A 26279-nucleotide genomic window follows, 5' to 3' on the forward strand; every position below is an offset into this window, starting at 1 on the left:
AATTTTATTGTAGTTTTATTATTAGATTGCTCTTCTCTCAAGCCATGAGTCCGTTTTCTTTTTACCCCTTTAATTCTTTCCCCCAACCCCAGGAGGGGGGGAAGGTGAGTGAGCAGTTGTTGTGCTGTTTGTTTGTCTGCCAGCCAGGGACAAAACTACAACAGCACTGCAACTTCTCCCTGTCACAAAAGCAGGAATCCTCCTGTCCCAAGAACTAGCCCATGCACACTAAATGAGATATGTGGTCTCACCTCTTAAGTCAGGAGACCAAAGATCTGAGAATCAGCTGCATATTTTGGGAAGAGGGGAGGAGGCCAGCAGCTATGCTGAATAAAGCACAAACACACAGACATGAGCTATTCTTACCATGGTAAATGACCGATTGAGATATTTCCTTTCCACTTGACATCTTCAATGTTTACTTCATCCTTTCCAACATATGAAGGCAATTAGGGATTCAGCGTAGTTGATGGCAGAAGCATCATACTGAGGTATAAGTAAATAATAATTTCTCTTTTATAGCTTAGCCTCTGTTCTGCAAGGATGCACGCATGTATACTGTTCCATTGACATGACTAGATAAATGCAATGAAACCAATTATGTCATCCTTGCACAGGTTATTCTCACACTAACTCCCCCTCTGTACTGTCTGTCAGGCTCCTGTCTTCCCTTCCTTGAAAGACTTCTTTCAAAAAATAGATATACAATTCTCTTCTACTTCGAAGCAATATAAAATATGGCAGACGAACAAAAGTAACTAAAGCCAGATGATGCCAATATATGTGTTAAACATCACTTATCAATCTCTTTGCAGGTTGCTTCTTTATTCCACCCTTTAACCTGCTTACCTATGGCGCTTACTTAGGTTGTGACTTCTTGAGGGAAGAGTTTTGTGTCGCTTTATATATTATTGTACTGCAGACTCTGTGAAAACACAGCTGATTACTGCTTCCTACATGTGTTATCTCATGTGCTAAGAAACCTCAACATTTTCAGAAAGGTTACTTCCTCAGTTATAAATCTCAGGAAACTTTTATCTGGGCCTGCTACTTCACGGGACTAAATTGCAATGTAGTCTGTCTTGGGTTTTGTTTGTGCAGTTTTTTGAACACTCGTTCATTGTTGCAAAATTATTTTTGCCTCACGCTTCTTCCCTTCTGATGTTTAAAGTGAGTTGTCCTAACATCTATTGAGCGTCATTTTTGTAGGTACAGTTGCACTTAGAATTGCATAATATTTCACCAGGGAAGGAAGCATTGAATGCCTTTTACAGAAGTTAATGGAACAAAATCTGCTTAATTAAATTGTAACTTTGAGAATTCAGCAGAAAAGCTGCTGCGTCATTCAGGTTGTAAACAGAATGCTGCTTCTAGCCACCTTGATAAAACAGGCTGCTAAGTGCACCATTATTCCTGGATGTCCTCCTAAAGCTTTGCGTTGACTTAAATAGGCCAGCCCAGTAGGTGCTGCTTTGTTGTGAGTCCATATGGGGTAATTTTTGTTAAGAAGCTAGCTCCTAAAGTACCCGTAATGCAGTCTCCCTTCCTGTGCTTCAGTATTGCTAAACCAGCTGTTTTGCCTCCAAGCTGAATGCATGGGGACGAGGACCATGGTTCTAACAATAATACCTGCTGCATCTGACTCACTACAGCTCCTGCTGGGAGAAGTAATAAAATGTACATTTCACTGTGCCAGAAAGAGCTGCCACCGTACAAGAAGGATTCACTTCCAAGTTCAGATTTTCTAGTTGTAATTTTCCTCCCTCACACTTTTTGTGTTTTTTGAGTACTGTGGGAGAATGTGTTTAGATTATGGTGTCTGAGGAGAGTACGGGCAGAAGCTGAAAAAATCTGAGATCTATATTTGTGCTTTCAGGAGTACTTCCTTGATGGGAGTGGTGTATTCTCAGCACTACAGGAAAGAGAACAAAGCCAAGTATGTCCAGCAACACAGCACAAATGAGAGCTGTGTGAACAAACCTGTCTGCAGCACGGTTTTACTTGATGAACATTCAGCGTATAGACACTGACAATCTTGGCAGAAATCGCTGTGGGGGAAAATGATCTGAAACATTACCATTTACATTACAGCTGCAGCTTTATGTCTTGAAACATTGACATTTCGCCTGTAATTTAATCTCTATTCTTAATGAATTGTGGAAACTCTTTTCCCCTGGGTACTAGACCATCAGACTGCATACGGAGTCTGTCAGCAAATAATATTACTGACCACCCATGTAGTGTTTCGGTCACTCTGAAAAGAAGTAGCTGTACATACAAAAATAGATATGCATCTTTTTTCAAATTAGTAACATACAGCAACTGTCTAGATACTGTCCTGGGCAACCAGCACTAGATAGCCTTGCTTGAGCAGGGGGGTTGGATGAGGTACCCTCCAGAGGACCCTTCCAACCTCAACTAGTCTGTGATTCTGCAATATCTTAGTTGTTTTTCTTCAACTCATTTGTATTACATAATGATGTCTTTCAAAATGATTCATCTGTCATGGTCAACAAAGGTCACTCTTTCAAAAGACTTCTTTAATAAATATCCTAAAGGAGCTTTTCAAATACTTATAATTAAATTCTGCACCTTTGTCTTCTTCTGTACTGAGTGATATTTTGTCTAAATAAGGAAATCTACAGAAGACCTTACAAAGACATCTGAAGGATGACATTAGATTCAGGACAGTCACTGTATACTAAAAATGTAATCAGATGTACAGGTAGACACTGAAAGGAAAGATTTTATAAAACCATTTCAATTATTTGTCATGTAGAGTGAATTGAACAAAAAGTTATATTCCACTCAGTGAGGATTTAAATGCCACCTTATTTAGTTTGAGAACAAAGAGCATTTTCAGTTTTTCTGTTGTGTGTACTTAGAAGAGGCAGCAGAATGGATGCATGTCCAAGTGCATGTCCAATGGATGCATGTCCTAATCATGGCTAAGGTGGTGCTGAGAACAGCATCGATAAACAGGTTAGTGTGACTAGAGGCAAACAACAGTTATTCATGGACTTCAGTGTGCTTTTTGTGCATTGCTAGAATGAGCAATGATTAGATCTGAACCCTATAAAGAGTTTAAGGGGCTTGGTAGAACAGGTACAGTTAATCTGTGTTTGGTTGTTAAACTGAATTAATAAGAAGAGTGTCATGTAGGTGTTTGTTTTGTCCTTAAACACAAATTGCATTAAACATTATGTAACAGTCAAATAGTAGAATTAGATTTACAAATGCCTCAAGCAGATATTCAAGACTGGTCACATCTGTTGCTTATAGAGAGTGAGATTTTACATGAAAGACTTATTTTCCTAAGAACTGTGCTATAGATGTAATAATCACTGATAACTTATTGCAGAATACCATTTAAAATCTATTATCCTTGAGAATTTACAGATGAACACAAGGATTAAATTACATTATCAATAATATTTTTCATAAGTTGGGTTTTGTTGAGTTAGTTGATTCTTTTTTAACATATTAGTTTAATCACACGTAGTGAGTTTGTTCTTTCACTGTATACAAATTAGTTACCAGGATATTGGCTATTATGAAGCCTACTAGCTACATACTGGTGTGATACAGACAATATGGAGTTACGTGACATCAAATCTAGCCAATAATCACATGAATGTATCATTATCAGCTCACCTTTGTGATATTCTACCTTAGTAATTAATTTTTTTAAAGAACTTGTTAGTGACTGTTCTTATATCTGAAGTATTGTGACCTTTTTTGGAAATAATTTAATGTCATAATAGTTCAATAATCAAATATATGCTTTTAGACATTATAGTCAGCCACACCATTTGTAGCTGTTGGAGGCTAAGACAAGACTCAAATCAGTTCAGATCATTTGCATTCAAAGCAGTTGCCTGGAAACACTGTTTTTTGATAACATAGAACCTAACTGTCCTGGTTTTCAGAAAGAATGTGCTAGAGATGGGAAGGGAATCATGTTGGAAGATGTACAGTTACATTTGCAAAGTGTCATGAGAAACACATTGATGTTCCTTGTCAACCTAAGCATGCACAAGTTTAGCAGACTCTTGACTATGTGATTGCATAAATACAGCATGAATGAAACTGTCTTATGAGGGAAAGGGACTGTCCTGTCTGGGTTAATATAAAGTCTTTGTTTTACTTCTATAATTAATTACATTTTATTTTCATGAACATTTTAGGTGTATCAATACATGCATGAAACCATAACTGTTAATGGCTGCCCCGAATTCCGAGCCAGGGCCACTGCAAAGGTAGGATACGTGCAACTGTTGAAATACGTGTTACCAAAGTGACCTAGTAATTGACTGTGCGCGTGTGTGTTTCAGGTATTCGTGTGTACACTGTAAGAAAATTTAGACATCAGTGGCAGCCCAGAGTCTAGAACCAGTGCTACTTCCCAGGTAACAATCATAATGGAAAATTTCAACCTTTATGCTGCTTCTGTAGCTTAAGAAAAGAGAATGATTTTATGGAAATTGATGCTTTTTGAAAAGTTGCTTTGCAAAAGCAATTCTACTGGCTCGTTTTGTAGAAGTCTGCCTGCAACGACCAATATTTTGATGGACTATTTTCCCATACAGCTTATCCAGAGAGGGCACAATGATTTGGGAGACAGAAACTAAACAGTCAAAATTCCACTTTAACTAATGGGAACTGTAGGTACTGAGAAAGTGGTAAGGATGAACAGTGACAAAAATGGCCTGATCAAAAAACTCGACAGCCAAATGCAAGCCCATTCTTTTCTGATGCATTACTGGTTTTAATAAAACATGCTGTCTCTTTGTCCATGTGGACCTGCCTTTCTCATATCCTTAGACCATGACAACTACATTACTGCTGCTACTACAGTGATAATTTTCTAAGGGAATTTACAGAACCGTGAGAGAACCTGTTCTATGTGTGTATTTTCGTAACATATACAAAGATAGGTGCTTCCAAACAGAGAGGTCCACCATGGCTTTTTTATTTTTTCTCATTATAATTTTGTACTCAGCACTATCTTCTGGGTGTTGTAACAGGTACTATGCAAAACAGGTAAACCTGCAAAAGCCATAAATCATTTTTAGAGATATTTCTTATGGTCCAACTCCTATGAAGTTAGTGACAAAGCTCCCTGAAATCTTAATGGAATTAAGATCTTACCATTATTTATTTGTGTTAAGAGATTTTCATTTAAAGCTGTATCAGAAGATGAAGGGTGGAAGTATGTTTCAAAATGGTTTCTACAGTATTTTAGAGAAGCAAGCTGGACAGTAGCCAGCAAATAACCTAATATGCACTAAATTGCAGTGTATTTTCTTTACTAAGTAGAACGTTCCTTTTTGTAGGCTGTTCTTCTGATTTTCAAGTTCTTCTAATTGCAAGTTAATGGACAATGTAAATTTGTAAGGTCTATACTACAATATAGAGAAATGTCTGTATGAGATCCTGATTTGTCTACACTGCAGGTAAACATAGAAATTATTGCTGTGTTGTATAGTACATGGGAAGAGATCCAGTTAGTGTTTGCCATTCTCATTTCTTATTCATATAGAACAGCAGGGTTACAGAGCAATGTTTCAATATCGCAATATTTCCTGGTTATTTCTGGGCTGTCTGCATTGCATTCTCCTAGTGCATTCATGTCTGACATAAAATGTATGCATGATGACAAGAACTGCATGTGCAAAAACATGTAACTGAGAATGATCCATTATGTCACATCATCCACTAGCTTCTATTAAGCATAAGCATTATTAGGATGTTCAAAAAACAGTAGTGTAATGCAGAATTGTTTGAACAGTTTGGACTATAAACAGATGTTGAGAATGATAAAATATTTTCTTAATGTTTATTTAATGATTTACTGAGATCTATCTGTAGGAAAATACTTGTAGTGAAAAATTAAGTGTAAGATATAAGATTTTTCTGGATGCAAGCTTTATCGTTTGTTACATGGGGGGTTTTTTGACAGGGTAAGATTAACAGTCTAGGATTCTTTTAGTTTATTTATAAATCCATTGTCCTAAGATTTGATTTTTCAATAAAAGTTTTGATGCCATTATATTATAAAATCTTGTATTCCTGTTCCAGGAGTTATCTAGTTTGCAAGATTTCATAAAAATTATAAATTAAACTTTTTAAAATAAGAATATCCTTTTAGGATTTTTTTTCTGTGCACAAAGAATAAAATAAATCATGCCATACCTCTGAAAGCAGAGCAGAGAGTTAACAGTTCACTTTATTTCAACTAGGAACACAGTAGAGATAGCATTATCTTATCCTAGAGTAATAAATTTTCTCCCTGTGAAAAGGCAAAGAAGCAATCTCCTAGTGATCATAGGTGCTCACCACCATGCAGTCAGGCTCCCTGGTGCCTACTTCTGGCTCTGCTGCTAACTTTCTGCATTATCTTTGACAAGTCACCTGAACTCTCTATTCCTCTGCTTATTCCTTTATTTCAGAAGCATTGGCATGGAACTTAATTTTTGTAAAGTACTTTCAGATAGTCAGAAAAAAGTCAGAGAAAAATACTGAAATGTTTTCACAGGAATTAATTCTTCCTGCAAACGAACAACAGAGTGTATATCAGGGTTCTCCCTCCACAGCCAAATCACTCAATTTTTTTCTTCCAGGCAACAGTTGCTGCTTTTGCTGCAAGCGAAGGCCATTCACACCCGCGAGTGGTGGAACTGCCAAAGACTGATGAGGGCCTGGGCTTTAATGTCATGGGAGGAAAAGAGCAAAATTCACCTATTTATATTTCTCGCATCATTCCTGGAGGAGTGGCAGAAAGGCATGGAGGACTCAAACGGGGCGACCAGCTGCTTTCAGTTAACGGAGTGGTATGTGGAAATTTGACAGAGTTTTCATTTTTATCTGGATTTTCGTTTTTCATCCCCGTTCTATTACTGTAATTTAAAATGCAGCCACCTGAAATTAAAAGAATTAGCTCTGTGAGAGACTTTCAGTATGCATTTGTGGTGCAATGGAGCAGAGCTACATCGACAGCTTTGTGCCACTATAATTTCTGTTGTAATGGAGGGTGAGAGCTTCATTTTAAATCCACACCACATGCTCAATTTACAAGGAAGCTATGTCTTAATAATTCTGCAAATTTCATATGTAGTAAAAGCATAATAATAGGCTTTGTGGTTCTTGCACACCAAAACCTCTGGGGCACACAGCCTTTTCCAAGTACATTGGTGTCTCAGTGGCACTTGTATAGCCTTGCGACCTTCAGAGCATTTGAACACATAAATTTGTTAACCACATTTGGTGCTGATTTGCAATGGAAGGTACACTGCAGATTTCTTTTAGGGACATGACACTCATCCAGCTATGATACCTTTGTCAGAGAAATCAGCTGTGCAAACACATACAGGGAGCATGTCTTCTCAGTAAAAAGATACATTTTTTACATAGTAATTTTTTGTTTAAGTCAATACTTCAGGGTGGAGTGTTTTGCAGTAGTTTCACTGTGTCAGTATGGAGGTAAAAATAAAAGGGCTGTTGGAATAGAGAGGAAAAATAAGGCTCTGACTACATTATATGGGTCAAATAAACCTTTCATTTTGCTTTTTGTTCTCTTTTACAAGGGAATGTAAAGTACCCAAAAGGTAAGCATATTCATTCATATAACCCTACACTTCTCTTAATGAAAACATAATCCTTTTTCTTGCAAAACCTCCACCCAAACCTCATATTTGAATACACCAGAGGCACGTAGGAGCAATTCCTGAATCCAGTCATAAATATAAGACTTTCTAACTTAAATTTCCTCTTTGTTGCAAGCCCATAAAGAATGAAAAAATACAGTTTTATACATGCTTTCATGTTGTCATCTGTTTCTCTCAACAAAAGCTATTCCCCTTCTCTTGAAACAAAATATCGATGCAACACTTCAGACAGACTTTTTACCACTTCTTCTATGAGCCATCATGTTCTCAAAAGAGAAATAATAAGTCTGGAAGCTTGCTTGCCCCAGTGCACAATGAGAAAGAAAAGATACAAAACAAAAAAAAGAAAACCCACAGAAATGATCATTTAGTCTCAGAGAAAAATAAATCAACGGAATATTTAGTAGGTAAATTGCCTGAACTTCACTGATTGGAACTTGATCAAATAATTTTGTTATTGTTCAGCACTCCTTTCAATAGGTGAATAAAAAGACAGCTAAAAAGAGTTTATGTCCACTGATTGACGGATGGTTCTTGAAAAATCCTTTTACTGTCAACAACATTTAGGCAAATACTGTGGAAGAAAGTGGTGAATCTTCAGATGTCAAGATATATTGAATTTGACTCTGTTGTCACCTGTATTTTATGATAATCTTCAAAAAATTTCATTTATGTGTTGTAGAATATATATTAAGCTAATGGAGCAAAAAAACACAATATAAAACTCCCAATTGCAAGTAAGCACATGAGAAAGTTGATTCAGAGATGCAACAGAAATATTTTTGTGTTCAGAGTCTAAACAACAGAATTCAAAGTTTGAACTGCAATTGCATGCTTGAAATAATGCCTATGAGCAACTGTTCATACACCAATCCTGGGCTGAATTAAGCCCATACAATATAATTTGTAAAAAGGCAAAAATTATAGAAGCGGTAATTTGTTTGCAGACAGCTTGAGACAGGAGGGAAAAGGTCTAATTTTAACATTGTTCACTGGGACTAGTTCACTCTGTGCTTCTCTCAATTTAGCTGGAGAAAGACAAATAATATACAGTATGCACAGTACAACAGACGGATCAGCAGTGGCACAGGAAATGAAAATGGAATATCTGTAACTTGTTTGTGCTCAGAAGTTGGTGGTTATCCAACTTTATAATTATCAACACAAAATTAGAGCTGTGTGTTCAGAATCCAGATTTGTTATCCCAGCATGAGTGGGATGACTGTTCCTTGAGCTGTTTCACCGAATGTTAAAATAAGTGTTTTCTAATTATGCTGGGGATTTTGTTACATACCTTTGCCTCACACCCCCTAAAAGTAAAGGAAATTGAAAGCAGTAAGCCCTGCAGATGGCACAGCAAAGGCACTTGCTGGTGGCTGTTCACATCTGTAACAGATTCTGCATCCTTCAGATACGTGGTATAAGTCAGATACAGACAGGTTTATAATGGCTTATTTCTCACCCAAGCATTTGCTTACACATAACCAATAGAAATATTCTTCTCAGTTTCTCAACTTGTGGGGTAACAATCACATTCTTTTTTATTTTTTTGTCTGCAAGAGAGTGGGATTCTTTTGTATTTATGACAGGTCTATGAGCCTAGATACAGTAGTGGCTGATGTTTCCCCACACCATATCTACAGTTCTTTCAGCTGTTCTTGTCTCTACAATATTTTGCATCCTTTTTTTCATGCAATCTGCCAATGAAATAAGGAAAATATAGATGTAAGTATATATAAATATATGCAATCAAAAAGTCCATATTAAATAAAGATATACATTCCGAAACAAATTTACTAAATCCTATGTTTGGGGAGTGGTTCTAAAGTAACATGAGTGTCAGATCCTTGCAATATCCCCAACCAGTGTAATCCAGTCAGCAAAGTCCCTTGTACAGGCATGATCGATATGAGCAGGAGACATTCACCAGCACAAGCCTCAGAGGTTTGTAGAGGCGGAAGAAATCAAACAGCAAAAAAACTTCCTTTGCTGGTATAAGCTCTTTTTCCTACTCCAAGAGGCTCTTATATTTAAGTTGTGCAGCTACCACTATGCAGGTAAAGCGTTTGTAATTCCTTAGAAATATGAGTGCAAGCAGCAATGAAGACATTAAGAGCACATATAGCAGTCACATTGATAGCAGCTGAAAACTTCAGTTATTAAGACCTGAGTTAGGTACGTTTGGAGAGCAGGCTTCGTATTTAGCAAAACTGTCTTTTACTTTGCCATTGTTGTTATCCCCTCTTTGGTTATGGTTCAGAGCTTTAGGCTTAATTCTGTATCATTACTATTCAAGTCAATGGGAGTTTTCCATTGACCTGGATAGCAAAAAAGTCAAACCCTTCATTTCTAATTAGAGAATACTGTCTGTAAACTGGCAGAACAAGGCTGGAGGCAAATGGGAAAGAAAACAGGCAATCGTGAATCAAATACAGTTTACTAAGTTACATGAAGTATTAAACTGCACCATATTGTTATTCCCCTACAGAACAGATACAATCACAGTTGCTTATTGATGTCAGTTAGAACCATCCAACTCTGAAAGCAAATGAGTATTTTAGCTACTTCATGTAAGCTTATCATTTTTGTTCATAGTCTGTTCTAAATTCATACTGTTCCACAGCAAAATTGATCATGGCAACACTCAAAACACTGTCGTTTCCTCTGAACAGCCATGCCACGTCATACTGACCATGATTCACAAACAAAAAAAATTAAATATAATGTCAAATTTTTTACAGTTTCTCTTAAGGTGAGAAGTGTGTTTACAAAATCCAGTATCAAAGCCATGCACAAAGTAATGAGTTATAAAAGATACCTAGTCATAGTATGTGTTAGCTACTATCACCTTTTCTAACATTGAGCAGTTATGGGGTAGCAGATGTGGGGAAAAGGTTTTAATTTGTATCTGTGACTTGTTCATTAAAGCAATTTCTCAAAACACCCTGTGCATCTATACCTTTTTATTTTTAGCTCTCTTTGGAGTGTTAGATACACTGTCTGTTTCTTATGCAACAACAATTTCCTCTTTTTCAAGTATTTGTAAGGAAACTCTTTTTTCTCTAAATTGCTTGTTCATTTATCACAATCACAATAAAGCAGTGCTTGTTCATTTATCACAATCACAATTTCTAACAAATCTGGTCATCACAGAACATGAATTTTCTCAAAGATCTTTGAACAGGAGACATACTGGAAGGATTTCATGAACATACAGTTCAAAAACATGAAGTCAATTATTTCTCTCAACAATCAAATGTACACTTACTTTGAGGTTTTCTCTATTTCTGGTAATCATTTCAGCACCTGAAATTACATTTGTTATTTCTTTTTGTTGCATTAATTTTTGTGAAGCATCTTAACATTTCTGTAGAAACTCTTGAGTCCAGTCAGTTGAACCAGACATTAAATAATTATTTGGATTAATATGTTGAAGGAAATTTAACAGGAGAAAGGAAGATAAATAGCAAGGTGATTAGCTTGAATTGTGTTGTTTGTATTATTGATGTAGAAGTGTATTGTGTCTGCTTTTTGAAACTTTAAAATCATTATTTCTAGCTCATAGTGTGCCACAGCAGAAGTAATTCTTATTCACTGTTCTTGCACAGTGCTACTCAGTCAAATAGGAGAGATTAAAATAGAGGGAATTTTCTTCTGACAGTTGCTATAATGATGCAAAGTTATTCTTTTAGCATGAATTGAACATCAAATATTTTGAATGCTGCTGCTTCTCTTTGGAGGCTTATGGGTATTGTTTCATTTTAAATAGCGTGGTATACATAAGGGCTTTATAACACAGCATGTAGTAAAACTTTGATTTATTTTGTGTGGGAAGAAAATGACTTATTTTTTAAGTGGTCTAAAAGCCATCTGAAGATCTGTTATGAGGTCTTTTTTTTCTGTGCAAAGATACATTTGTTTTTTGGTATATATCCTACAACACAGGTGGGAAATCATACACCATTAGAAAATGTCTCCCTCTCTCTTAAGGTGTGGAACAATCCACATGTCTGAAAAGCACTCCAGTCTTTCTACCACTTAATGGTAGAAATTAAATACTCTTTTCAAAGCCAAGTCACCTCCCCCTTTTGGAAATGTACTGTTTCAAACAATGTTAGCATAGAAATTACATCTTGAGCACCTTTGGGAATACTTTTGGTTTCATGGCAATGTGTGCTTACAGCCTAGAAAGCCAACCATATCCCAGGCTGCATCAAAAGAATCATGACCAGCAGGTCAATGGAGGTGATTCTCCCCCTCTGATCTGCTCTCGTGAGACCCCACCTGGAGTACTGCATCCAGCTCTGGGGCCCCCAACATAGGAAGGACATGGACCTGTTAGAGCGAGTCCAGAGAAGGGCCACAAAAATGGTCAGAGGGCTGGAGGACCTCTCATATGAGGATAGGCTGATGGAGTTGGGGTTTTTCAGCATGGAGAAGGCTCCAGGGAAACCTTATAGCAGCCTACCTTCAGTACCTGAAGGGACCTACAGGAGAGATGGGGAGGCACTCTTTGTCAGAGAGGGTAGCGATAGGACAAGGGGTAATATTTTTAAGCTGAAAGAGGGTAGATTTAGGTTCCATATTAGAAATAAATTTTTTACTGTGAGGGCGATGAGACACTGGCACAGGTTGCCCAGAGAAGCTGTGTATGCCCCATCCCTGGAGGTGTTCAAGGCCAGGCTGGATGAGGCTTTGAGCAACGTGGTCTAGTGGAAGGTGTCCCTGCCCATGGCAGGGGGGTTGGAACTCGATGATCTTTAAGATCCCTTCCAATCCAAGCCATTCTATGATTCTGTGATAATGATACTAAACTGTTTTCCAGAAGGGGAGGGAAAATACATATTCCTCCACCAAGAACTTGCAGTGTTTAGGTTGTTAGTGTTTTATTGCTTACACCTAACGAGATAAAGACTAGCTTATTTCCAATAGAGAACCAGTATCATATAAATGTTAAATGTGTGAGCAATGCCATTAACTGTCTAAGATGTGGGTTGTCCCCAGGAGCAGCAGACGTGCTCCTTTGCCTGCAGCTCAGCAACTGCTTCATCACCACGTCATCCTCTGCAGGATCCAAACAGGGCCAGGGCATAAGAAAGAAATTACCATTTCAAACTTCAAATTTGTTTATTTCTTACCAACACTTAAATAGGATGTTATGTTCTCTGTATTCCACTTTATTTTTGTACTTTGCAAACATGCTTTTTGGGTTTTTACTGCAGGGTTTGGGTTTTTTTAACATTATTTTTATTTGGATAAAGCCTGTTGAGCATTTCCCCTCTTTTTCACACAAATCATAAATTAGGTTTGTAATGCAACCTAAAACAGATTTGGGTTATTTAAAATACGAAAATTAATACCTTCCCAGCAGTGCATAAATCTTACTTAACACTTTCTCTTTGGTCCCTTGAAAAATGGAAGGTGTGGAAACTTCCTAAAACCCCAATAGCCTTTCTGTATGAAAAAGAGGACAGAGCTCTAGATCAAAGCAGCATTTTCATTATTAAATCTATTCTCCCTGCTCCCAGAGCGTGGAAGGAGAGCACCATGAGAAGGCGGTGGAGCTGCTGAAGGCAGCTAAGGACAGTGTCAAACTGGTGGTACGCTACACTCCCAAAGTGCTGGAGGAGATGGAGGCTCGCTTCGAAAAACTGAGAACAGCCCGGCGCCGGCAACAGCAGCAATTGCTCATTCAGCAGCAGCAACAGCAGCAAACTACTCAGCAAAACCATATGTCGTAGGTGAGAGGATTCATTGGTCTTCCCTAAAGCCCCCTAACAGCACCCCGCCTGGGCCAGCAGCTCCCGGGGCCCAGGGGTCTGTCAGGGCAGGGCCTGGCACCAGGGCCCATCCCAGCCCCAACCAAGGACCAGGCAGCCGAGGGACAGTGGAGCAGCCCCCTCCCCAGGTGTTGGGCACCTGCCCGGGGCCAAGGCCAGGCCAGCATATGGCCCTGGCTCAGTGGGGGCCCTGGCCGGGCAGGGCAGGGCTGTGGAGAGCTGGAGACCAGCCCTGCTGCAGCCTTGCTGAGTCAGGGCTGACAGGCCTTGGGAGCTGACATGGGGTCCTGGGCTGTTGGCAGGGTGGGGAGATTCCTTGGGGTTGACAGTCAGGAGGCCAGAGGTGTGCTCAGCACCCCAGCAAGCACTTAGTGTGGTGAGGAAGAGGAGAGCTCATTCTTCAATGTATTTCCACATGGTCTCTCCCAGTAAAAATGCATTTTGAAAAGAGGTGAAAGGCTCTGAAAAGTTCTGGAGCCAATTTACAGCTAATAACCCCTAGGTCAATAGCCACTGTGCAGCTCAGCTTTTCTGCAAGGAAGACTGCATAAGAAATCTGTATTTCCTGGGAATGTTTTTTAATTAAAACCCCAAGCATTTATGACAGGTAAGAATATACTACCAGATTAGACACAGTTTAATGTATTTCCAACTAGTCTGTTACCACTGTGCAGCAGAACATCAAGATTTGCTGCTGGTATGTGATGAAAATTCTTCCTAGTCCCTCCCCTGTTACAGGGAAGCCAAACTTCACTCAGTGATTCCTCTGCAGGGAACCCACAAGTGCTACTTCTCATCTCCAGTTTGGTAGGAAGTATTTTATTCACTGTTGACTGACCTTCAACATTATAATAGCTTCTGAGAGGCTTGCAATTTTCCCAGTACAGTCAGAACACATGGTATGGGAGGTACAGGGTTTCTCCATACATGCAGTTCTTCTGAAGTAAGTCAGAGTTTGTTACATAAATGCATTTATAGATGTGCTCCGTTTGACCAAATGACATCAGGTGGAAAGGGTGCCCCAATGACTTACATCCCAATCCTCCACATCTTGTACCAGGTCTTCTCAAAACAGAATGTTTGTGCCAGTAAGACACAAGTGACTCAGGAAAGTCCCCGTATGTTCAGAAATTGAAGCTCCCAGGGATGGTTTCATCATTATTAATGTTGACTCTGACCTCTGTTGATATTTAGGGGAAAACACCCGCCTTGTTGACCCCGTGTCCTTTCACCACCAGAATTCCAGATTTGTTGATGCAAACAAAGGCTTTGAGTGGGATCTGAATCCCATCTCAGGGCCTCAACTCAGACTGGAGGTATAAATGGTAGTATTTAATGAAGTAAGTTTTGGATTTCTGTATAAAATAAGGCCATTGCAGGAGCCGAACATAGAAAAGGCACAGTCTCACATGAAGTTTTTCATTTTTTCAGTTACCCAAATCTTTTCATTAGCAAGTAAGGTTTTTTTACTGATTTTATTTTTTTTTTAAACTGAAAGGGGAAAAAAGGCAGGTGGAGACAGCCAACAACTTAATTCCTCAATTCCTTATTCTTGCTCTGAAAAATGTGTTTCTTTAATTCTAGGTTATTCTCAAGAAAAAAAAAGCCTCGATCAAGAGTTCAGTAATCAAGCAACCAGAACTTCAGTATTCCAGCAAAAGGAAACATCTACAGGAACACAAAACAGAATTCATCTGGAGAATGTGCAATACAAGAATAACGTAATTAAGACAGCCATAGGGAGGGTACCTTCATGACAAGGCTTTTCAGCACATGGCACTCGCAGATACATAATACTTCTGTGACTCTGTTCCCAATGAGAACAGCATGATACACAAATCCTATGAAGCAGAGAAGTCCAGGGCTTCCAAATAATTCTGTTTGATCTAATCTTGCACTCCTTACTCTGACAAATTGGCCAGTTGGCTTTCCCTAGTCAGTGGAAGCTTTTTTTTAAGGAGATCAAGATTGGCTGCTTTTAGGGACAGCATATTTCTCTACGATTATCTCCAGAAATGAACAACTACATCAGTTCAAAATTTTGCCACAGACATCAAACTCATACATCACGCTTCGTAGCCACTTTGTACTGTATATTGTAGAGCTGTTTTAACCTAACTTCCTGTTTATAATTTTCAATTTTCCCTCTGGAAATAGCAATTTACTATATTTATAAAGTATTCCATTTGTAGAAGCAATTGGCTTTTTACTCTTGGTGTTTCCATATATTTTATTACGCATCAACAGAGTGAGAAAGTTTTAGGTCAATTTTAATTTTATTAGTAGTAAAGCTAGGGAATCCTAGAACTGTATTTTTAAACGTAGGTATTGCTTGTATCTATTATAGTTACTATTCAGAAATCTATAACTGGATATATTATATATTTATTCCATAAAATATATATTGTCTGAATGTACCTGTTACAGAAGTAGGGTCTTTGCTTAGCATGTATTGCAAATGTAGTAAGCTAATGTTAGCAAAAGACCAAGCTTTGTTTGGCAGATATTACTGTGATAGCATAATTTCAGCTTTTCTGTATTCTTTAATTTATTTTCCAGTCTAATGTTAATATATTTTGGAGAGGAGGAAGTAGAAGTTGTTCCTTTTCAGATTCACACATTATCATTTAAATCAGTTTGAAGTTAGAGTTCTGACTTTTTTTTTTAATCAAACCACATTGGAATGTGCAAACAAAATATAGAACTAAGTTCTTAAGTTTACATGTCTGCTTTTCCAAAGAAAATAGTCAAAGCTGGAAGGCTATAAATGTCATCTATTTTCAAGAAAATAAGAAAATGGAACCCCCAAATTCTAAAAAATAATCATTTTCAGCATGCCTTCATTAGAAAAGACTGAGGGATAAAAGGAGCTTAGGGGAGAACCCTACAGTCCTTACATGTTGAAAACTCCAGCTGATGTCAGTGAAAGTTTGGTAATGTGAGGAATGTAGAAATGGTCTGAACCAGTGTTCTGGTTGTGATCTTGGAACAAAGTCAGAAACAGTATTTTGAAGGATCTATTCTCAAAGAGAGAGAGACAGAGCAAAACAGGATATTGGCAGTATCATAGTATATGTTAGCAACCAAATGCAGGCTACCCAGAAGTCTTGACAGTGTTTGATTAGTGTAACTAGCCATTGAAAGGAAATTACTGTATTTTTAAAACCAAACAGCATTAATTCATCCAGAGAAGCCTCATTTTATACAGAGAAGTAATTCTATTCAGTGGTCATTGGTGACAATATCAATTAAGACAGTGAAGTTTGAGAACTACCAGAATTCAAGACGAAATATATTGTATTGTGCTCTGCACGGTGTCTTTTTATACTTAATAAAATTGTACGTACCTATTTTAAAACTGTATTCTCAAACAGACACTGCTATTAATATTGACAGTATATAAATTGTTATTATGACTGCATATAGCTGTTCTGTATCTCATCATTATGACTTGAATTACACTGATATCTGCATTTTCAGAGACCAAGTATTCAGATTTAGTCAGCCCACTGTATTGCATTTTTCTAAACTGCCTCTCCACCTCCTGCCCTCCTCTTCCTCAAAAAATTTAGGTTTGATGGAGTGGAATGTGCTGATTAATAATTTTCAATAATAGAATGTCATTCACATAGAGAAGCATATCTAATTCATTTTCATATATTATTATTCAATAAATTATTTATACACACTAAAATAACATTCTAGTCTTTGCCAACATTTAACAATAAGATGAAAGAAAAATATAAGTAAAATACAACTGTCAATGAATTTGAAGTGGAAGCAGGAAGAAATAATTTTTTAAGGATCACTTTTCATACCCCTTACTGATTAATAAAACATGTAGCCACTTAATCACAGAATAATCTGTGTTCCTAAAGCTATCATCTGCATTTAGTTGTAGGCAGTCCTTTCATTTGTGATTTAAATGTCTTTGATCCTGATGCAGTAAGGCACTTCCACACATACACTGCTGAATCAGGACCTGAAAGAAGTGCAGGGAGAAGAACACTTTCCACATGCAGGCTTGCAGGTACTTGTACATTGTATTTTAACTGATTGGTCTCCTGGCATTTGCTGTTTCACTACACTGAATTGATACTCCTTCAGTCAACTTGGTGAGTTTTATTGTTCCCATTTACCCTTGGGGCTCCCTCATATATCTCTGCACTGGCAGCAAACTGAGGTAGGAGATCCGAGAAGTCTTTTCTGTCTCTTTATTACAGTGACCAAAGGGGTACCGTGGGATTGTTACAAGCTCTTGCATCATGTTCACTTATGCCAAAGATCCAGATGTAAGATCTAGTAAGAATAGAGGTTTAGAGTTGGTGGCATTTGCTTAGTGAAGTTGATGGCTCTGCTAGTTTTCTGTTTGTGATATCTGATCCAACTGGTACTTTATAGGGGATAGAAGGATTTTGTAGCCCTTGGTAAGTGAAAAACTCACCAGACGGCATTTTCCTCTTTTCCTTCTACAGTGACAAGTCATAGATGAAAGGTCAGTGAATGCCCATGAGTGGAATAAATGACGTAAAAATCTACCTGCAGTTCCCTGGTGAATAATACTGCAGAACTCTTAGTCTTATACATTGTACCGTTTGTAAGTATTTATCAAAGCCAAGTGTTAAATCTGATTTAGGCACCTTTGGGAACTCTTGAAGAAGGCACAAAATTGATATGCCACATTTGCAGGAGAAGAAACTTTATTCAGCTACTAATTTTAGGGATTTTGGATTTCTAAATGAAATTAATATCTCATGAGCAAACAAGGTTCCTAGAATAAAACTTTAAAAAGCTGAAAAAGAAGAGCTGGTTTTTTTGTGTTTGAAATAATACAGGTTTTTAAGCATAATTTCAGAATAGCTACTATGCTCATAGAAGATGTATTTCCTTACAGGATGAGAGACTGTTTCAGAAAGTAGTAATTCTTTCTGAATCTTTCTGAAAATGGGATAATAAAACTGACCCAAAAATCTAATGCAGAACTGCATCTGGAAGAGCTAAGGGGATCCTTGCCTATATAAGCAGAGGATTATCAGCTAGAAGTAGGATATCCCTGCGTAAGCATTAGTGAGACCGTTTCCATATCCAGCATTCAATAAAACAAAACAAGTTTCAAACCCAAAGAGCATTCTAGGACAATTTGCAAGAATGTGCTGCCTGCTGTGATACATGTCTGATGAGAAATACAGCCCATTATGCTCATCCATGAGAAGGCCAGGGCGCATTAGGGATGTGTTCAAACAGGCTTTCAAGCAGACCTGAGCTCACCCTGCTTGTCTGTGAAGCAAATGCAGTCTTGCACTCTGAACTAGCAAAAGAATTTAGATGTATGTTTGATGGATTCATTGCCTCTACCTTCAGCTCCCTAAAAGCAATCTGCGGAGCTTATGCTGATTGTTTCCACAGTCAACAGAGAGTTAGAGGTATCATAGAATCATAGAATGGTTTGGGCTGGAAAGGACATTAGAGATCATCTAGTTCCAGCCCCCCTGCCACAGGCAGAGACACCTTCCACTAGACCAGGTTGCTCAAAGCCCCATCCCTAGAATGTGATTTATTCCACCTGTCCCTTACGTCTATCTTAAAACAGGATAAGGCATCCCGTAAAAGGATTTATAAGCAGAGCCACTGACTAAATAGCCTAAATTGCTAGCTTGAAGTAATGTCTCTTGGGGTTTTTTGCTGCTTCATTCATACACAGCTTCCTAATAAATACATAAATATCCAGCCACCAGTATTTGAACTCTCTATTCTAAAACCTCTACCCACATAGCTCAGATGGCTAATAAGCCTTACACGTGATCTGTTTTGTAAGGCAGTTCCAGTTGCTACAGCTGTCTGTCCTGAAGCTTTCTAAGAAATTTAAGAGCTCAGTGCAGGTATCATTAGCAAAACACTTTGGCTGTGGTGTGTACAGGAGCAGACTACAAGAAGCTTCAGTCAGTGTAGTAGCAGCTGTCTCTACTGCCACCCGTAACATCGGGCTAGTGTGTGCATTTTGCAGTAGCTGCAGCCAAAAAGATGAACAATTACTTTTGACTTTTGGTGACAGAGATGTGCAAAAATCAATGCCATCAAACTTCCAATATAGAAATTTGTGATACCAAGAGTCATAGCAAAACTTGACCAGTTTTGAAATCAGAAGTGTGCAGCTATCTAAGTAAAAGGATTACAAAAGCAGAAGATGTCTGTAAGGAGCAGCCAAAATCCAAGAGAAAAAAAAAAACCTGTAGGGATTTAATCTCCAATCTGCTTTTAATTTACTTTCTTATAGTTAGTTTCACTCTTCTCAACTCATCAGACAAAAAGAGATATGTGTGATTCAGCAACTGCACTTTTATCAAAACCATAAAGAGCTATTAGGGTAGATGAATACCTCTTCCCTTCCTTCCTCTCTCTGAGACTTGGATGAAGCTAGGTTCCGTCTGCAGAAAGGTGACACCCAAACACATCCCAGTGCTACAAGGAGTTTGTTCATTAGTCAGACTATAGTTCCTCCCTACCTGCAATTCTCAGTGTTTCCTCAAAGTGGGCATGTTTTATAGACCCACAAACTTGTGTTTATTTCAAGGAAAACTGGTTGTTAAACATCAAGCTGTAAATCTTGCCCTACCTTTTCATTTTGAAATCACAAACTAGACCAAATATTGCACATATAACAATCCATCTGGGAGCCTGGGATTATCTTGTAATCTGGTCCAATTAAAAACTGTATCCCAGGAGCCACCTCTCTAACATCTCTGTTGAAATGAAAGAAATATAAAAGACAAAAAGTATAACTTTTGAAGTACATAGAGTTGCCAGTGCAATGCTACAGAAAGGGGAAATGATTTTTCACACATGCATGAAAACTTCTCCAGGAGTATATTGTGTTATTTTTCTCTAAACAAAGCAACTTCTCTAGTAGCAGGTTTTGGTAATAAAAATAAGGCAAGATGCCTAGCTAAAATGAGAAACAGCAAGGGAAAAATCCTGTGTATGTTAAGGTAGCCATGAACATTTTGGTGGATACAGGTGAGTCTGCCTCATTTGAGAGTAACTCTCAGAGATACTGCTCCCACTGACCATCTCTTTCCTATCCCAAGTCTACTCCTATCTAATCCCACCACTTTTTTGCCCCCCCTCCCCCCAATTTCCCTTTGACTAGAGCCCAGGTATCACCACAAAGCCTTTCCAACTCTACCACTGCAGTACTCGCCTCCTCTTCCTTCATGTGAGCTTTCTATGAGCTCAGCAGTGACACTTCTTGTCCACATGCAAGCTCCTCAGCCAGTTATGGCATTTCAGCTTCACCAGGCCCACCTTCTGGAGTGCTCTTCACTTGCATTCTGTATCGGTTAGCTGCCCTCTGATGGCCACCATAGTGTGCAGTTTTATTTCCCTTACACAAAATAATTTTAACTACCCCTGAGGAATCCAGGGCATAATAAATTGAGGGGGCAGAAGAATGGTAGGCAATTATTGAAAAAAAAAAAAATTTCAGGGTATACCAAGAATGTCCTCTCTTTCCTGAGTCAGGCCCTTTTCATCAGGTAGTGATTTTCACCTTCACTTTGTTCCCTGCTGACAAAGCACTATATGCAATGACACTGATTGTAAAACAGCCATATATCCAACTCTGTCCAGCTAAAACAACTTTTCCTTATCTGGAGTTGGTGGACATCTAGATCAGCTTGTAGGCACTGCACAGTGAATGCATGCACATGCCGTAGTTCAGAGTTACTGTGCACACACAGACTGCGTGAGTTGTACAGATGAAGATCCAGCATATCTGGCATGCAGACCCACAGCTGTCTGGGATTTCAGAGATGGAAATACGGAACCAGCCCCTGGCAATATCCTAACATAGAGCCTTCAGCCATCCAGTCTGGAAATGTTTGTATTACAAAAAGACATCCAGGAACCAATGTTTAATTGGTTTCAAAATCATTTTTAAAAGTAAGTTTTCAACAACAAGCAATGAGAAACCAAGAATACTTCTTAAACTGCTAAGGACCAAACATGCAGAGGACTATTATTTTCTTGAATGACTTAATGTCTGAGGTGCAGAACTTAACATGCCAGCACCACCTTTCAAGCCTCCGATTTGTGCATGTTGTGCTTAACTTGTCTGTAGTGTTGACAGAAAGAAGACAAACTGTTTACCATTTGGTCTTAGCACCCCCTAAAGGAAAATAATAAACTTGGCTGCTTACAGGAAGGAGGTGTAAACATCAATTAACTCAGATTTAAATGTAGGTGCTGACTAGGTGTTTTGTAGCAATATTTGTCTCCCCTGTTTTGTATTGCACCACATGGACAATTTCAATAATTTGTTCCAAAACGTGTTAGATTTGTTTCCTCTGTATACATAGCAAGTTTACAGCTCTGTTGTATGAATACATCTAGCTGTCCTTCTTACCGGTGTGTGACTATGTTCAGCGAAGCAGTGGCACCCTAAAGCTCTGAGTTGAATAAATGCGCTAAGGGAGACGCCTAGTGTAAAACGATGCTCATAGCATCTTCAGCCGCCCCTTCCAGTATCATTGCTGCGGAGTTCTTCTACCAGCAATAAAAAGCAGATGCGCACAGATGTAGGGAACATCCATTCAGCATATTTCCACACACTTCACAGTGAATTGACAGTTCAAAAAATGCTCTGTTGAACACGTGCAATAATATCATGTGAGACAATTCTCTGCATACTCAGAATGGTGAATAGCAGTAGGATAGCAGCAGCAATAAAAACAATATTCTTATCTGGGTAAGAATTCTATGGTTAGGTACTCAGAATGGTGAATAGCAATAGGATAGCAGCAGCAATAAAAACAATGTTCTTATCTGGGTAAGAATTCTATGGTTAGTGTAAATATTGCTCAATATGATTAGTAGACTGCACACAGTCAGGATCTGATCACACTACACCTGCTGTTGCTGCTGCTGAAGATCATACATGTGCTGATGAAAAAATTATACAAAGCACCATTAGGCAAGTGTTTCACCCGCACCAAAGTAAATGAAACAGAAAGCACATATCTTTGTGCCTTGATGAAGGGAGCCATGTGAACCAGGTGCAGTAATAATTTGATGCAAGTCATGAATTTTCCACTGCAGCAGCAGCAGCTGCTCTGCTTTCATAGGGGAACTTGCCGTAGTCATCAAGTTGGGTTTCCCTTGTAGCTGTGATTTTCTTGAAGGTGCTAACAGTCTGTACACAGCCTGGCACTTCCTTCCTCAGAGCAGCACCCAAACACAGTCCCAGATCATTAGATCCAGGTGTATCTATGGACTAGCTGTTGAGGAATTTTATTTCTCCCCTTCTAGACACTCTATAGTTTTTTTCCTCTTTCCCCCCAAACTCTAACCAAGGCTTTGATAGTTAGCTTAAGTATGCAGGTATTTGAAAATTTTCCCTTTTTATTTTTCAGTAGGGAAAACAGACTAGGAGCTACAATTTATACACCACAGCTTATCTTCTCAGACAGCTTCATCTCTGAAAGACCTGGGAGAAGGCCATACCCAAGAAGCACCAGCTTAACAAATATAGGAAGCTTCAGAAAACTGGAACCAGTGTTTGAAAGAGAAAAGAGTATTGCCAGAGGAAGGCAGCCATGATGATAAAACAGTCCTACCTTCGGCAAGCTCCAGTGGTAAAGTCCAGGCACCAGCAGCCTTCACATTTTTTTCCATGAAATGTAAGGTGCAAAGACAGCACCTGGGAGGGAGAGAAGGGTCGGATCTCCTGTTCGGTCTTCATGTTCTGAGTGTGGGGCTTAACAGCAGCCCAAATTCTCCAGTTCTGTTAGAAAGCCACTTTCTCTGATAAGGGTTACAGTCCTGGACAAAGAGGGGTAAAACAAGACTGGTGCTCGTCCTAGAATTGGCTAGTGTGACTACATAACTGCCAAACCTGAAGTCAAATACTTTTAAGGCTAAGTAAGGCCAAAAACATATTTTGACAAAATGTATGTTGATTACTTGAAAGCTTCAAATAATAAATCTCCTGCCATCTGTAAACAAGTCTTCCATGAGACTGGTGTGGCCAATCTCTAACATTCTGCGATTCTGTGATTCTGTGGTTTCTTCCCTGTGTCCCTGGATAAATCTGGGATGATTAGCTTAAATCTGAATGGAGCAAGGATGTGAGAAGTAAGTCATTGGCTCTAATGGAAGTGCAAGTGATTTTCATGGGATACTGAAGAGTTTCAAACCAGATTCTTTGCTGAACTAATGAACCCTTGGCAGCTATCTGCATAACAATTAGTACATAACAATTAGATTTAGAAGCAGTCCTCTGGCTTTTAATAAATTATTCAGATCAGCTATTCAGGAGTAATACTGATCTGCCTTACTAGGGAGATGTGTGCAAGCTTAAAGCAAATCTGCTCTGCAAGCCAAGAGTCAAAGAATGACAATCTTCAAACCTGGATAAAAAATAGAAGAAAAAAAATAGAAGAAAACTAGTACTTCCAAATGTCAAATCATATGAGGATTTGACAGATTTCTCTGACTGAAAAAGTAACTGTTGAAGTGGCTGAGGTGACTCAGGAGTCAGTCAGAATACCTGACATATTTTTCAGAGGCTAGTGTCAGTGAAGGTGTGATTCCTTGCAACTAACATCTTTCTAAAACAGAGATTTCTGGTGTAAGCCAAGTATGAGCCTCTGCAGTTAATGGAGAGAACAATTATCTCCAAGGGGTGACTCACCTCATCTGTGTAATGGTTACTGACACAATATAATACTTTTTTTTCCAGTGAAGACAGGAAGAGAATAATCTAATCATCCTCCTCCATCCCTCTCCCCTCTGCATTGCCAGTCCTTATTCCCAGCTCAGCTTTAACAGGTGTGTGCTTCATCCGTTGAAGGAGAATAAAACCTTTCTCTCACCTTCCCCATTGGAAGTACTGTGCTTTCGTGGTTTTTCTGTAGAAACATCCTGTTCCAAACTTGTCACTGAAGAAAATATATTGGATAATTACATCTCTCCCATCTCAAAGTATTTTTAGTGGGAAATGCCTCTTATTCTTCATTCACCACAGAGGGAACCTAGATGAACAGATCAGACAGGAAGCCTAAATTTTAGGTGCTACCTAATGCAACGATCTAGCTGACGAGCAAAAAACCATTTATCACTGGGATGGTAACTGTGCACTGATCTTTGGCAGAAGCCAGGTGAACTCTCTGACTACATGAAGTGAATGGGCAATAACTGAGACAAAGAACTATGTCTGCATGTTATCTGTAGCATACAGACATTATTGAATCAACAAGTGCTATGGATGTAATTCTAGGAAATTGTATGCAACCTGGCTATAAAAACATCTGGTGATACGTCTTTTGTTGGTTCCAAGAGAACAGAACACTAAAGATCAGAGGGATCACACTGGCTGAAAACAGGGCTAGGAGCCTTGTAATCCACCTCCAAAGAGCAGAAGATGGGGCAAGTGTTGCAGTGAGCCCCCGCTTAGCTCTCTTCCAGTTTCCAGCAATGTGGAGCTTCCTTAGAAGCTTCTTGAACCAAAATTGGGTATCATTGTATTTAGTAGCCCTTGATTAACTTCTCTTGCATGGATTTTTCTAGGGGCTTTTTGAAGCCACTGTTTTCAGCAGCCACGTATCCTGCAGCGTAGTTTCACAGTTTACTTACACATTGTGCAAAGAACAATTTCCTTTTGTTTTGGACCAACTTTTTTTTTTTTTTTTAAATTAATTTGGTGCCCTGTCCTTGCTCTGTTGGGACAGGCATTAAACAATCATTCCCTCTCCACCTTCCCGTGACACTCATGGGCCTTTGTCGTGCGCTTTTTTACAGGTCTTTTAATGTAGGACTGTGTCTTCCTTGACTCATCTCTCTTGCAATATTAGATAAATGGTAAGAATTAAAAATAAAGCAGAAGTCCTAGGTTACTCTGCAACCTACATTCCTTGCAGAGAAGCAATTTGGGAATCTTTGATCACATTTCTTGCCTTGCCATGAATCTTTTCCTGTTCTGGCACTTAATTCTTCCAGTGGGAGTACTAGAGGTGCCTGTATACTCTGAGCGCACACTGAGATTTGTATAATAGCATATAATTGCTCAATATCTCTTTCTCTACAATACCTAATACTATTTATTACGTAACTCTCAGGTCTCTTCCCTGAGTGGTTATTGGTAAGACAATCCATGACTTTATATGTGAAGTTAGCAGTGTTTTTTCACCCCGTGCATCATTATACGCTTATCAAAACTGACTTTCACCTGCCATTTTAACAGCAAGCCAATGAGTCCCATGAAGTCCTTCCTGCTATTCTTAAAGACAGTCCTGATTACAGAATCATAGAATCATAGAATGGTTTGGGTTGGAAAGGACCTTAAAGATCAACGAGCTCTAATCCCCCTGCCATGGACAGGGACACCTTCCACTAGACGAGGCTGCTCAAAGCCTCATCCAACCTGGCCTTGAACACCTCCAAGTGTTCCAGATTTATTATTTATTATTTACTACCCTGATTTATTAACATCAACAAACTTTTTCTCCTTGCCAGTCACATCTTTTTCCATTAATATGTTCTACAGTGCAGATCCCTGCAGGACTTCATTAGTGACTCCACTGTGAAAACTAACCTTTTTACTTCTACCTCCTCTTCCCTAACTTTTCTCCAATTATTTATCCAAGCAAAAGGAATTACAGGATTCCTACGGTATTTTTGATAACTTTTTTAAAGTGTTATATTTTTTAAAGTTAATTATTTATTCAATTATCTTAAATGCCCCACTGTTTGTTCTAATAACTGCAACAATATTATGGGCTTTTTAGGGCTTACTCAGCCATATACCTATTAAAAAAAAAAAATTTGCTTGCAGAGCCGT

At 38.6% G+C, this 26279-nt stretch overlaps 1 protein-coding gene across 1 annotated transcript; it reads left to right on the forward strand.

Annotated features, from left to right (window-relative positions):
- The first annotated feature begins 4191 nt into the window (after positions 1 to 4191).
- On the forward strand, positions 4192 to 15546 carry LOC104468089 (protein lin-7 homolog A). The gene is made up of 4 exons (XM_010082103.1): positions 4192 to 4259; positions 6624 to 6833; positions 13196 to 13408; positions 15032 to 15546. Exons 1-3 carry the CDS (start codon positions 4200 to 4202, stop codon positions 13406 to 13408), a joined length of 483 nt encoding a protein of 160 aa, XP_010080405.1. The 5' UTR covers positions 4192 to 4199; the 3' UTR covers positions 15032 to 15546.
- Positions 15547 to 26279: the final 10733 nt, after the last annotated feature.

The sequence above is a fragment of the Pterocles gutturalis genome, unplaced genomic scaffold, assembly GCF_000699245.1.
Source record: "Pterocles gutturalis isolate BGI_N339 unplaced genomic scaffold, ASM69924v1 scaffold14419, whole genome shotgun sequence".
Lineage (NCBI taxonomy): Eukaryota > Metazoa > Chordata > Aves > Pterocliformes > Pteroclidae > Pterocles > Pterocles gutturalis.